At 37.0% G+C, this 12,958-nt stretch overlaps 1 protein-coding gene across 1 annotated transcript in view; it reads left to right on the top strand.

The window, feature by feature from the left end:
• The window catches only part of htt (huntingtin), a 1,164,033-nt gene that overhangs the window by 629,551 nt on the left and 521,524 nt on the right, over positions 1-12,958 (top strand). Inside the window, exon 28 of the mRNA XM_090393484.1 lies at positions 4,174-4,290. Coding sequence (XP_090249610.1) covers positions 4,174-4,290 — 117 coding nt within the window. The remainder of the gene's footprint in view (positions 1-4,173; positions 4,291-12,958) is intronic.

The following is a 12,958-nucleotide window of genomic DNA, read 5'->3' as shown; positions in this document are numbered from 1 at the left end:
TGAAAACACTGAGGAACCGACTTTTTCTTCTTAGGCACTGAACAACCAGCTTCCGTCCACTGTTTTGACTGCTGTTTGGATTCTGGTGTGTAATGGTGAATCAAAGTCTCATCCATAATACTAATTCGACACACAAAATCAATTTTATTCTTGTTAAAATACTCCAAGCACTGTTCAGATATTTTCATGCGAGTGCCTTTTTGATCTGCTGTGAGCAAGCATGGCACTCATCTTGCGCAAAGCTTTTTCATATGCAATTCTTCATGCAAAATATATCCTACACATTCTTTTGAAATGCCTATAGTCTCAGCAATTTCATGCACTTTGACTCGCCAGTCATCCAATACCATATTGTGCACTTGATCAATGATTTCTGGTGTTGTTACACTTTTTGGACGTTCTTCACATGGATCATCTTCAAGGCTGGTATGGCCATATTTAAACTCGGCAGCCCATTTCTTAATTGTCAAAAACGAAGGAGAAGAGTTCCCTTAAACTTTTATGAACTTTGAATGAATTTCTTTTGGCATTAAACCTTCCTTTACAAAGAATTTTATAACTGCACGATACTCAATTTTATCCATTTCAAGGGATACAGACAATACTTTTTCTTCAGACAGCTGTATAAAACAAACTACTTGATAGAATGACTTGACTTGCAATTTCACATGAATGCTTATGACAGATGTACCAACTTAGAAAAAAAAAAAAAATCGTGCTGATAGTGTTGCCGTCTATGGTTGAGGCTGAGAACCTTTCAGACCACCCTCTTATTTGCAGGACTGCCTTCACACCTTTCTTTCAATCAGGAAACCTGGGTCTCTCCTTTCCATATCTCCATGCACAGAACAGGCGTCACAGACATAATATTTCTCGTCCTTAGCTACCTCAACATGATCCTCAATCTGAAGCAGAATATCAAATGGAATAAAAGAAATTATAATAATTATTAATTTGTTATTGTTAATTTCGGGCCGAAATATTTTCAATGAAAAAAATTGTTATTCTTTAATCTTATGAATTCGTTTGTCTAATAAGCTATACTGTGTCACAGATGCCATTAAAACCATGTTATTATTATTTCCTTGACCTTCATAGATTCACAAGATTCACTGTGGCAGGTCAACACTGGTCAATGCAAAGTCTGTCATACTGCTCCTTAAATTCATCTGCTATTGCACCTTTATCACTCTCTCAGACAATGCATTCCATGCCCATGCCATGCAAAAATCTTACTTACTCCTTCCTTTTGCAACTCCAGGGGGAGAAGCTCCTTCTACCATTTGAAAAATCTCCCCAGTGTTAATCTAATAATAACTCTTCAACAGCTTAAATGTCTCAGTCATATCCTCCTTTGTCCTCTATCCACCAAACTCCACAGTCTGCATGACCTCTGTCTTTCCTCATCAACATTGTCTAGTTCTTATATCATTTTTGTTATCCATCTCTGTACTCTCTCTGAGGTTACTTTATCTCCTTCAGATCTTGATAACCAGATCTAATCACAGAAATCCAGATGTGGTTTGATCAAAGCTTTATACAATGGGACCACCATCCTTTTATCTCTTGTGATCAATGTCCTTTGAACTTCAAATTTCTATCTACAATCACCCCCAACATCCTTTTTGCCTCCTATTTTTCTCCCCAAGTGAGTATGAATCACTTACCAAGATCCATTGCTCCCTGTACTTCTTCCATTATAAGTCTACCAAGTGAGTATTACTTTTCCAGCTTATTCAAATCCTCTTGAAGAGCCAAAACATCAGCCCTATTATTAATAGTGCTTCCATGCTTCACATCGTCTGCAAACCTGAATATTTCACTGTAATCATGTTGCAGTATTATCACATAAAGATTGAACAGTAATGGTCCTGGTACTGAACCCTGTGAACTCTAATTGTAACCATACTATTCCCTGATACTGCTTCCCCATATGCAACTCTCAGAAAGCAATGGATGATCTTGTTGTAGTAAGCTGGTTACATTTTACAACAGTGTAACAAGATCAATAAATGAGGGTAAGGAATACACTTTTTTTTTTTTCAGGATACAACATGATAAGTTGGTTTTTAAGTTGCAACATATAAGTTTGGATATCAGGTTGGTGGACTGACTGATATCCAATCTTATATGTTGCAACTTAAAAACCAACTTATCATGTTGTATCCTGAAAAAAAAAAAAAAGTGTATTCCTTACCCTCATTTACTGATCTTGTTAAACTGTTGTAAAATGTAACCGGCTTACTACAACAAGATCATCCCTTAACAAATCCATGCTAGCCTGCATAAATGATATCTCTCTCATCTGCCCAATTCTGTATGTGAGTTATTCCCCTTCTTCAAAATTTTAACAACTACAGAAGAAATACAAACAGCCTATAGTTTAATTCCTCCGTTCTACCACGACCTTTATGCAATGGCACTTTATGCACTTACCCTACCACTATCAAGGAACTTGTCTTGTTGCAAGACAAGTTCCTTGATAGTGGTAGGGTAAGTGCATAAAGTAAGTGCATTAAACAGCCGAATGAATGGCATGGTTAGTTCTATGGTCAGTTCCATAGTACACTAAATGTCACTGATCCAGTGACATTTAGTATACTTGGTACTTAGAATACATTCTCTTCTAACACTTCATCATTCATCCCTCTTGGAATAAAGCCTGTTGTACCAGAATGAAACACTCTAATAAAGTGATCATTAAATAGCCCAACTATGTCATCTGCATTGGTCCCATCTCTCTCCAGTATTCAGTCAGTCCACAATCAGTTTGTTTCTACTCACCACATAGAGAGAGAGAAAAAAACTTCTTGGCTTTCTCTCATATTCTAATTTTTTTCTCCTTAAAGTATTGGAAAACTTGGTTGAAAGTAAAATTCAGGAATGGGTGAATAGGAATATGATACTTTATAGGTGCAGCATGGCTTTGTAAAAGGTAAGTCCTGCCTCAGTAATTTATTCACATTTTATAATAAGATGATAACAGAATTGGATAAAGCAAATGGCTACACTATGATACTGCTGGAATTTGCAAAAGCATTTGAAAGAATAACACATGGATAAATATTACATAAAATATTACTTAAGCAAATGAGAATGGATATGAGGTTAGTGGCATGGATAAGGGATGACTGATGAACAGGCATCAGAAAGTAGTGTGGTGGAGTGGAATTAAGGTGAATGAAGGTAACTGGTGAAGTGCCTCAGGGCTCTGTATTAGGACCACTACTCTTTAATTTGTCTATTAATGATATAGCAGATTTGAAGGGGTACATTCAGTCGTTTGCCAATGATGCAAAACTAGGCAGGGAAGTAGTTGATAATGGTGATCTGTAGATATCTTACAAGATGATTTAAATAAATTGGCAGTGTAGGTAAAGGTGAATGATTGTCAATTCAGTTATGAGAAGATTACACACTTCATATCATATTGATGGCACTAGTTTATAGGAATTGATGAGACTAGGGATCTGGAAGTGATGGTGGATAGAGATTTGAAATTCAGAGGACATAATACAAGAGTTGGCAAAATAGCTCAGAGGATTACTTGGATGTTGAAGAGCACATTGACAAGCATCCTTTTATAAGTATGATTTGGCCAGATGTTGTCTACTGTGCACAGATTTGGTCATCTGCATTTCTTGGGGATTGGGAGGTGATGGTGGAGAAGATTCAGATCTGGTGACAAGTCTGTGGAATGTTCTCCATTAGGATAAATTGAGGGTGTGTGGGTTGCAGAGTTTAGCTGGCAGGCAGAGGAGGGGAGGGGGATATGATAGAAACATATGTTACTAAAGGGGTACTATAAGAATGAGACACAGAAGAAATTTTTCAATACATGGGGAGTATGGGGGAAACAAGAGTTACATTTGGAAGCTGTCTAAAAGTGTAGTTAGTATGCTGACTAGGTTCTTTTCTTGGAGAGTGGTGAATGAGTGGAATGAATTGCCAGAGGTGGTTGTGAGCACCCCAACAATGAATAGGTTTAAGGAGATGTATGATAGGTATTGTGCTAATGGACAGAGTAGGTCTCCTGCAATGAGTCTTTGACTCCATTGAGTGCCCATATGAATAATAATAATAATAAGCTAATTAATATTTTCTCTTTTTTCTACAATTGCAGAATATTAAATGTTAGTCTAACATCTTTTTAGATAAATTGTTCCATTCTAGGTTTTGGATCTTTTCTTACTTATTCTTCATCAAAGTTATAAAGATGGAGAAGATCGGTGGAAGAAATTATCTAGACAAGTAGTAGATATCATCTTACCTCTCTTGGCTAAGCAACAGGTATGTATGTATTACAATATTAAAACTAGAGTTTAGTCTTTGTAATAAATTGGAGAATTAGTTTTGATTTTTAAATAAATACATTTTGCATTATGATCCTTTTTTGCTTATGGAAGTTTTCTTTGAAACTTCTAATTTTTTTAAAGTCATCATCATCATGACTATTATTAATCAACTCTGTGAAGTCTTAAATCTCACTGAAGGAGGCTACTCTATACACTACATAGCACAATCAAACCAGCTACCACCTGTTATATGGTATTTTTGTTTGTTAATTGCATGAGTTCTTTGGCTAATTTGCCCATTTTTCAGGACAAAAAAGTCCATATAAAAATTCCTCTCATCATGATAAGAATATACTCTGAAAAGAAAATACTCTGGTATTTTCCAGTATTAAACTACTCACAAAGAACTCAGAAAGAAACTTTGTTTTAATTCAACTAGTTTCACAAAAAAAAACTTTGTTTCATGCTATTTCCTGATGAAGTGAAACAAAGTTTTTTTTGAGAAACTAGTCTAAATTAAATTAAAAAACCATAAGTAAAGTAATAACAGTTAACAGTGAAGACTATTTGAAAACATTTAAACAATGGAAAAAGTGCATTCACTGTTATGCTGGTTCGTGGGTTGCTGCATACTGCTGCTAGATATCAGTGTGCCGTGATGGATTAAGGAGGACCAGGTTTGATGTAAAGTCATCCCTTGTTTTTGTTACACTGTAGAGGATACATCATTTCAGCTGATTCTTTGAATGCTCTTGAGTAAAAGCAGTAATCACTGTGAATCATTTCAATTTGTTGCCATTCTATGATGTTTTGTATCTGTTGTATGCGCTGCCAGCCCTGATTTATGATTTCTTTTATTCTCAAAGTCCTTGATATGTTCCGATCGGCATATCTCTCCAGATCTGCCAGTTTGTCCTATATAGTGTAGCCCACAACTGCAACTGATATTTTAGACACCTAAAATATCAGTTGCAGACCTGACTGGAGATTTTGTTGATTGGGGAAAAGTGATTTTTGGAAAAGCAATCTTGCTATTTTATCTGTGATTTATTGCATATATTGTTTTGGAGGTTGAGATAGAATTTTTTTGACTATGTTCTGTTGTAGCCATTTTTTGGAAGGACAGAATTAAGATACTGTAGCTCTTGGTTTCTTTTATCTATATTTTTGGAAATTCTGTAGGCTCTATCTGATGATGCCTATTTGTTTTTGTGCTGGGTGGTGATGAGATGTTGCATGTAGATAACATCCCATATTAATTGTCTCCTGTAGACTGAGAAGTTGAGTTTGTTTTGCTATTTCTTTCTAATTCAACTGTGAATTTGATTTGAGGATGAATGTTGTTCATGAAGGTTACAAAATCTTCTAATTGGATAGTAGAATCGGGCCAGATGATAAAAATCATGAATGCATCTTCACCAAATTGTTGGTTTGTTCTTGATAGTAGAGAACTATTTTTTTCAAAGCACTCCATGGATAGGCCAGCTAACATAGGAGAGGGGAGGAGCCCATAGCTAATCCTTCTTTCTGTTCAAAAAAATCAGAACACATTTTTAATTTACTTACATACATTCTTTACTTACAGTAATAATGAAGAAGTTGCTTTCAAACCTTATCAATGAAAGAAACAACCATAATGATAGATTACCACTCAATAAAATAGTTATTAACAAGTCAGCCTGGTTGGCCGAGTGGTTAGCGTATCCGCTCTCCAGCCAAAAAAAAGGCTGCGGGTTCGAATCCCACCATGGGCATGGATGATTGTGATTGTCTTTGGAAATGCTAGTGGTGGTGGTGGGCAGTAGATGGCGTTGGTGTAGTTGTGGTCAGTTGGTGGGCTGAGTGATGGAAACGGTTGTAGAGTGGTGCCTTCCCTCGATGAGTCTTTGGACTCCCTGGAGGTGTCAAATAATAATAATAATAATAAAGTCCTCAAAAAAGTTTTCTGATCCTGAAATGAACATCCTTTCCCATGGTTTCAATTTTGCAATCTCTCTCTCTAAGTAAGATTCCTAAATTAGATATCCTGGCAAATGTGGAAAATAAACCTCCAAAGAATACTAAGAGATACTGCAGATTTTCTTCGCATTCAAACAGCCTCCTTCCGTTTAATAGGAAAACCACCTAAAAATAATAGTGCAAAACTAGAATTAAAGGCCTTATAAAATATTAAAAAAAGGACAAAAATATCGCATTACTGAAAGCATAAAGGCAACTCAGCAGTCATTTTGAATTCCACAGAATACATGGAAAAGATGAAAACATAAACACCTATGGAAAGTTAGAACAAGATCCTATGGGATATTTCCATAATAAAACCAGTAATTTAATTAAAAAATATGCTGAATTTGTCTGAAGAAACAAAAAAACACCTTGAATCTAGACATCCTCTTGTATCAGAATATGTAGAGTCCCTGAACTGCATGAACAGAACTTGCCATTGAGACTAATTTTTGATACAAGATTTCTCTCCAACTTCTTTATTATCTAAATATCTGACAAAACCTCACACCTGGCAAACATCCTCTTATATTAAGAACAGAATACACTTCGTAGAAAATATTAAAGGCATCACATTGCCTCCTACTGATATAATTGCAAGCCAGGACATAGTAAATCTTTTCACAAATGTTTCAAGAATAAATATCATACAAATACTTTAGGAAATTTTCCCACTGGGCAGAGTGGACCTTTTTTAACATTGCATTAATAGTACTTTTTTCCAAATTTGAAGATTTTTTTGAACAGAAAGAATTAGCTACGGGCTCTCCCCTCTCTCTCTTTCTGTCATGGTAGCTGAACTACTCATGGAGTGGTTTGAATAAATAGTCCTCCAGTATCAAAGAACACAACCAAAAATTTGGTGAAGATAAAGATACACCATCATCAATTTCCTGATATGTCCCCTCAAGGAGTATTCAGATTACTTTGACAAAACCACATGATTAACTTTACATTATTATTAATCTACTATCAATAATTTTTCTCCAAATCAATCTGTTACTTGTGATCACTCCAATATTGTCATATCTAACATTTTGTGCTTCCAAGGCACTTCTGACAGAATCAATCCACGTAAACTTTGGTCTTCCTCTGGGTCTCTTTCCTGCCATCTTGGCATCAAACACCTGTTTTGCTAACCTTTTCTCACTGATTCAGTTTAAGTGGCCATACCACCTTAGATTAACCCTTCTCACACATTTTTTAATGTTAGCAATGTTGAGTTCCTTTCTAATATATTCATTTTTAATATGATTGTGCCATTGGTGCTATCGGTTCACTCATCTAATTTTTCACAGAACCCTCATATCTGTGGTCTCTAGTCTTTGATCACGTGCTTTATTTCTAATCCAACTCTCAGATCCATAACGACAAGAATTAGAAGATTCTTGTTCCATTGCATAAGCTCTGATTAGGCCACACATGGACTACTGTGCACAGATTTGGTTACATGGTTCTTAAAAGGATGAAGAGATGTTGGAAAGGGCCCAGAGGCGACTGACTAAAGTAGTTTCTGATCTCTGGAATGTTGAATATGAGGAAAGGTTGAGAAGATACGATTTACAGAGTCTAGTGGATAGGAGAAAGAGGGTGATATTATAGAGACCTACGAGTTAGTAAGGGGTTGTTATAGGATCAATGTTGGAGAGGTTTTACAGAAAACAGTGAGAGATCAGGGGAGAACCAGAAGTCATTACTGGAAGCTGTATAAAGAGGTTGAGCAGGATTTTTGCATGCAGAGTTGTGAATGATTTGAATTCCTTGCTTGAGATTGTGGTGTCTGCAGAGAATTTGTATGTGTTTAAGACATGGTATGATGAGTTGTGTGAATGGCAAAGGACCCCCCCCCCCCCCCCTAGATGAGTGTTTGACTCCATGGGATCTTTGGATATTAGTAATAATAATAATAATAATATATTGATGTGCAGAGATAGGAATCCTGTGGTTGACACTGGTGTCAGAAGAATGATTGAGACATATTTTATCGAAATTGTAACACTAAAAGAAGGTACATATCTATGAATTTGCTAAGGGCATCAGTAACCAAGCTATGTTACTAGCAATATGTACTTAATCGCTAAAATATCCTAATTTGCATAATATCTTTATACTATGTTTGGAAACAAGTCAACAAACACAACAATGTGAGGAACAAACAGCCTTGGCACAAAATAAGGTATAGGATGCGAACAGATGAGTTTAATGAAATTTTCATAGCAGACTGACCAAAAATAAAATATGAGGGATTTCTGAAAAGTAAGGTAACACTTTTTTTTTTCTCGAGGATGTTAAATAATAGGAAGTTGAAATTATACACTAAGAAATAAGTTAGCATGCACTACTTCTCTACAAAGTCTCCAAATTTATTGATTCACTTGTCCCAACAATAGATCACTTTATCAATACCAGTACTGAGAAGTCTGTGTGCACAACCAGAATGAGCATTGCACTGCCTGATAAACTTCTTCATCTGTAGTGAAATGCCTTTCCAGAAAGGTGCTTGAGGGTGCCGAACAAATAGAAGTTTGAAAGCCTAAGTCCAGGCTGTTGGGAGAAATGTGACAGAGTTTCCAAATGATTACAGTGCAACACTCACAAGTGGTGTGCGTATTATATGGAGTAGCATTGTTGTGTGCCAAAATCACACCACTTGTCAAGAGTCCTGGTTGTATGTTGTTTGCATTGAATGTTGGCTTTCAGTTTGTCCAATGTTACACAGTAAAGTTCTGCATTGGTTGTTCCTCCCTTCGGCAAGAAGTTCACCAACAGAATGACTTGGTGATCCCAGAATACTGTGGCCATGCCTTTTCAGACAGTGGTAAGAGATTTGAATTCTTTTCACACAGGAGATTGTGGATGTTTCCAGGTCATGGAGTCTTGTTTGCTCTCCCTGATAAACTGATTAACCCATGTTTCATCTCCAGTAACTAGGCAAGTGAGAAAATCCTTGCCTTTGTCGCTATATCTCAACAGATTCTCTAGACACATCCCCATGCATGTTGCCTTGCACTTCTCTGACAATTGTCAGGGAACCCAGTCGGAGCACACTGTTTGAAAGCCAAAAACATCATGAACAATTTTGAAAACAGCAGACCTACTCAAGTTCACCACTTGTGCAATTTCACGCAGTTTCACTTGGCAATCTTCAAAAACTATGCCCTTAATGTGCGAAATGTTGTCTTCTGTCTTGCTTAATGAAGGCTTGATTGATTGCTTGTTATTGATCTTCAATGTCACTGCAGCCCTCTTTAAATTCCTTGCACCAAAAACACACGTGCTTCTTTGACATGACCTTTCCCTCATGCACAATGAATGTCACATGGTGAAGTTCCTGTTGCTTGCAAAAAAACAAATAACTTCATGCACACCTGTTTTGGACCACATATGCATGTAAGCCACCATCTAGCAACTGGAATTAGTTGTGAGGCAACATACACCACACTGCAGTGGCAGTCTTTTTGAAGGTTATTAACAGATCTATCTGTCCACTATGTTTTATCTCATTCCCTTTCACCATTATTAAGAAAAAAATGTGTTGCCTTACTTTTCAGAAACCCCTCGTAAAAGGGGGGAAAATGCCTCTGTGTTTTTTTTTTATTTGGATGGTGGGGAATTTAGAATTCTTCATTTGATTGAAAGTAAGTAAGTTATAAACAGTTCATAAAAAATTAAAACCAGACTAAATAATAGCGTGTGAAGTCACCGTGTTTGTTTACAGTTTGTTGTTCTAGCTCTCTGCTTCAAGGAAAGGAATCTTATAATGGCTACCTTCTTTTGTTTGCTTGTGAGAAAACCGTTATGCTGAAAATGCTATTTACTTTTTTTTCTTCTTCAAAATTCATGTAACCAAAGAGCTTCACTAATTATATTTTAATTGAACAATAATTCAAGAGTGATGCTTCCCTGAAGCACAGGAAATATACCTTCAAGTTAATAATCCTTCAAATCATCAAACAAAACATCGTTTTCCCAACAAGATCAAGATAAACAGTAGATTATTGTTTGGGTGTGTAAATCTTTATTTGCTTTTGAAAATTTCACTAATTCTTTGGTTTTTGTACCCATTGTGACTACATTATAAAAAAATGTTAACACAATTTCTGCAACTGAAAATTTGAAAGAGGGCATTAGGACAAATGTATTTAGTTAGATACTGAGTTTGGTGCTATAATAAAACTTTGTTTTGTTGTATATGCAATATAGCCATGGGAGTGAATTGTTTGGTAAAAAAATAAGTTAAACATAATGTTTTTTTGAAAAAAAATCATCTTTATTTCTCAACATAGTCTCCATCGAGGTCTACACATTTTGTCCAGAGTTTCCAATTTTTTCATCCCATCTAAAAAGTAGGATTTGTTAAATTGTACAAAATAGTCTTTGGCAGCCTTGACATTCTCATTCAAAGAAACTTTTTTCCCACCGAGCCAAATTTTTAGGTTTGGGAACAAGAAGTCACACGGGGCCAAGTCTGGAGAATACAGTGGATGTGGAACCGGTTCGAACCTCAATTCGTGCAATTTTGGCGTTGTGACGGCTGATGTGCAGGACGGTGCATTGTCTTAATGAAAGAGCACTTTTTTGTGCGCCAATCTTGGCCGTTTTTTCCTTCAGTTCTTCTTTTAAACAGGCCAACAACGATGCATAATGAACTCCTGTTATTGTCTTTTCCAAATAGTCTATTATGATAATCGTGGTTGAAGGAGAGATACCAGAGAGTGGTTTATTCAGGAGTGGAGTCAAAAAGATGTCTTGTGACTAGTGGAGTGCCGCAGGGCTCTGTTCTTGGACCACTGCTTTTCAATTTGTTCATCAATTATATAGGAAAGGATCTGAGAGGAAGTGTTTACTTGTTTGCTGATGATGCAAAGTTGGGTAGAGCAATTGTGAGTGCACAGGATGTCAAAATTTTACAGGATGATTTGGATGGTTTGGAGAACTGGGCTAGGAAAAATGGATGTCAGTTTAATGTGGCAAAGTGTAAGGTTATGCACTTTGGGGTGAAAAGAATAGCAGCAGTATATCGCATTGGTGGAACCGTACTTCAGTAGATTGATGAGGCCAGGGATTTGGGAGTGCTGGTGGATAGGGAGTTGAAGTTTAGGGGGCACATTGCAAAAGTGACTAAAACAGCTCACCAAATCACTTGGCTTATGAAAAATACTTTAACATGCAGAGACAAACAAGTTGTTGTTCCTCTGTATCGAGCCTTGATAAGACCCCATCTGGACTTCTGTGCCCAGTTATAGGCACCAGGGTTTCTTCGTGATGGGGAGGAAGTGGAGAGGGTCCAGAGACGAGTGACCAAGATGATAGGGTCTGTGGAATGAACCTTATGAGAATAGGTTGAAGATTTGTGGGTTGCAGAAATTGGACGATAGGCAAAGGAGGGGTGATATGATTGAGACATTCAAATTACTGAAGGGTTTTTATAAGATTGATCCAGAAGATATTTTTGAAAATATGACTGGTGGTGGTGGGAGGACTAGGGGCCATGCATGGAAGCTGGGCAAGAGCGTGGATGACAAGGGTGTTAGAGCTAGGTTTTTTACTTGGAGAGTGGTGAATGAGTGGAATAAGCTTCCAGAGTCTGTCGTGGGTGCTACGACCGTGAATGAGTTCGAGGCAAGATATGATAGATGCTGTGTGAATGTTGAATAGTTGTTCCAGACATGATGTTAGGGCCTCCCTCGATGAGTCTGTCGGCTCCTTGGAGTTGCCCGGAACAATAATAATAATAATAATTCCTTGGGAATCCCAAAAAAAAACAGTGGCAATCACCTTCCCAGCTGACAAAACGGTCTTCGCTTTTTTCGGTGTTCTTTCACTGGACATTGTCCACTGTTTTGACTGCTGCTTGGACTCAGGTGTGTAGTGGTGGTGGATTCAAGTTTTGTCTACAGTCACGAATTGATGCAAAAAATCCTGCAAATTGCCATTAAACATCGCCAGAATCGTTGAAATGTCTTTTAGCATGCATTTTTGATCGACAGTCAACATTGTGACACCCATCACACACACACACACATCTTTTTCATGTGCAATTTTTCATGCAGGATATATACCCGTTCAGTTGAGATGCCTGCAATCTCAAGCACTTTCACTCGGTTGTCTTCCATAATGATACCATGGATTTTCATTTCAATCATTTCCTTCATAGTGACCTCAGGCAGGTGTCCGGAGCGCACTTCATCTTCGATGGACTTACGGCCATCTTTAAACTCATTTATCCAAAAATAAATAGTCTTTAATGCTGGTGCAGGGTCCCCATGAACTGCATCTAACTCGGCTTTGATCTGCACAGCCTTCAAATAAAAGTGTTTTATCACTGCACGAAACTCATTTTTCTCCATTTTTATGAAAAATGCAAACACGGTCATTTAAATGTTTGCCAAACAAGAGCTACACATCGCACTTGGCTGAAATTTTGCCAGGGGTCATGAAAAAGATATACGTGCTGACACTGGTATGAACGAATGGTGTCGCCGTCTATTGGAAATTTAACAAACTTTTCAATTATCTCTGTTTCATTTAGTGATATGGTAAAGTTATACCTCACCTCAAGGTCAAGTACAATTAAAAAGTTTCATTGGGACCAGTATGAATGGAACATAATGTTAAATAAAGAAATTCGTTTGAAGTTCATAAAAGTTTATGGGCACTCT

This window comes from Typopeltis vanoorti, chromosome 5 (assembly GCF_054136105.1).
Source record: "Typopeltis vanoorti isolate ZY-2024b chromosome 5, IOZ_Tvanoo_1.0, whole genome shotgun sequence".
In the NCBI taxonomy this organism is placed as follows: domain Eukaryota; kingdom Metazoa; phylum Arthropoda; class Arachnida; order Uropygi; family Thelyphonidae; genus Typopeltis; species Typopeltis vanoorti.
The sequence above is the reverse complement of the archived record's forward strand: the minus strand, read 5'-3'. Positions and strand labels throughout refer to the sequence as shown.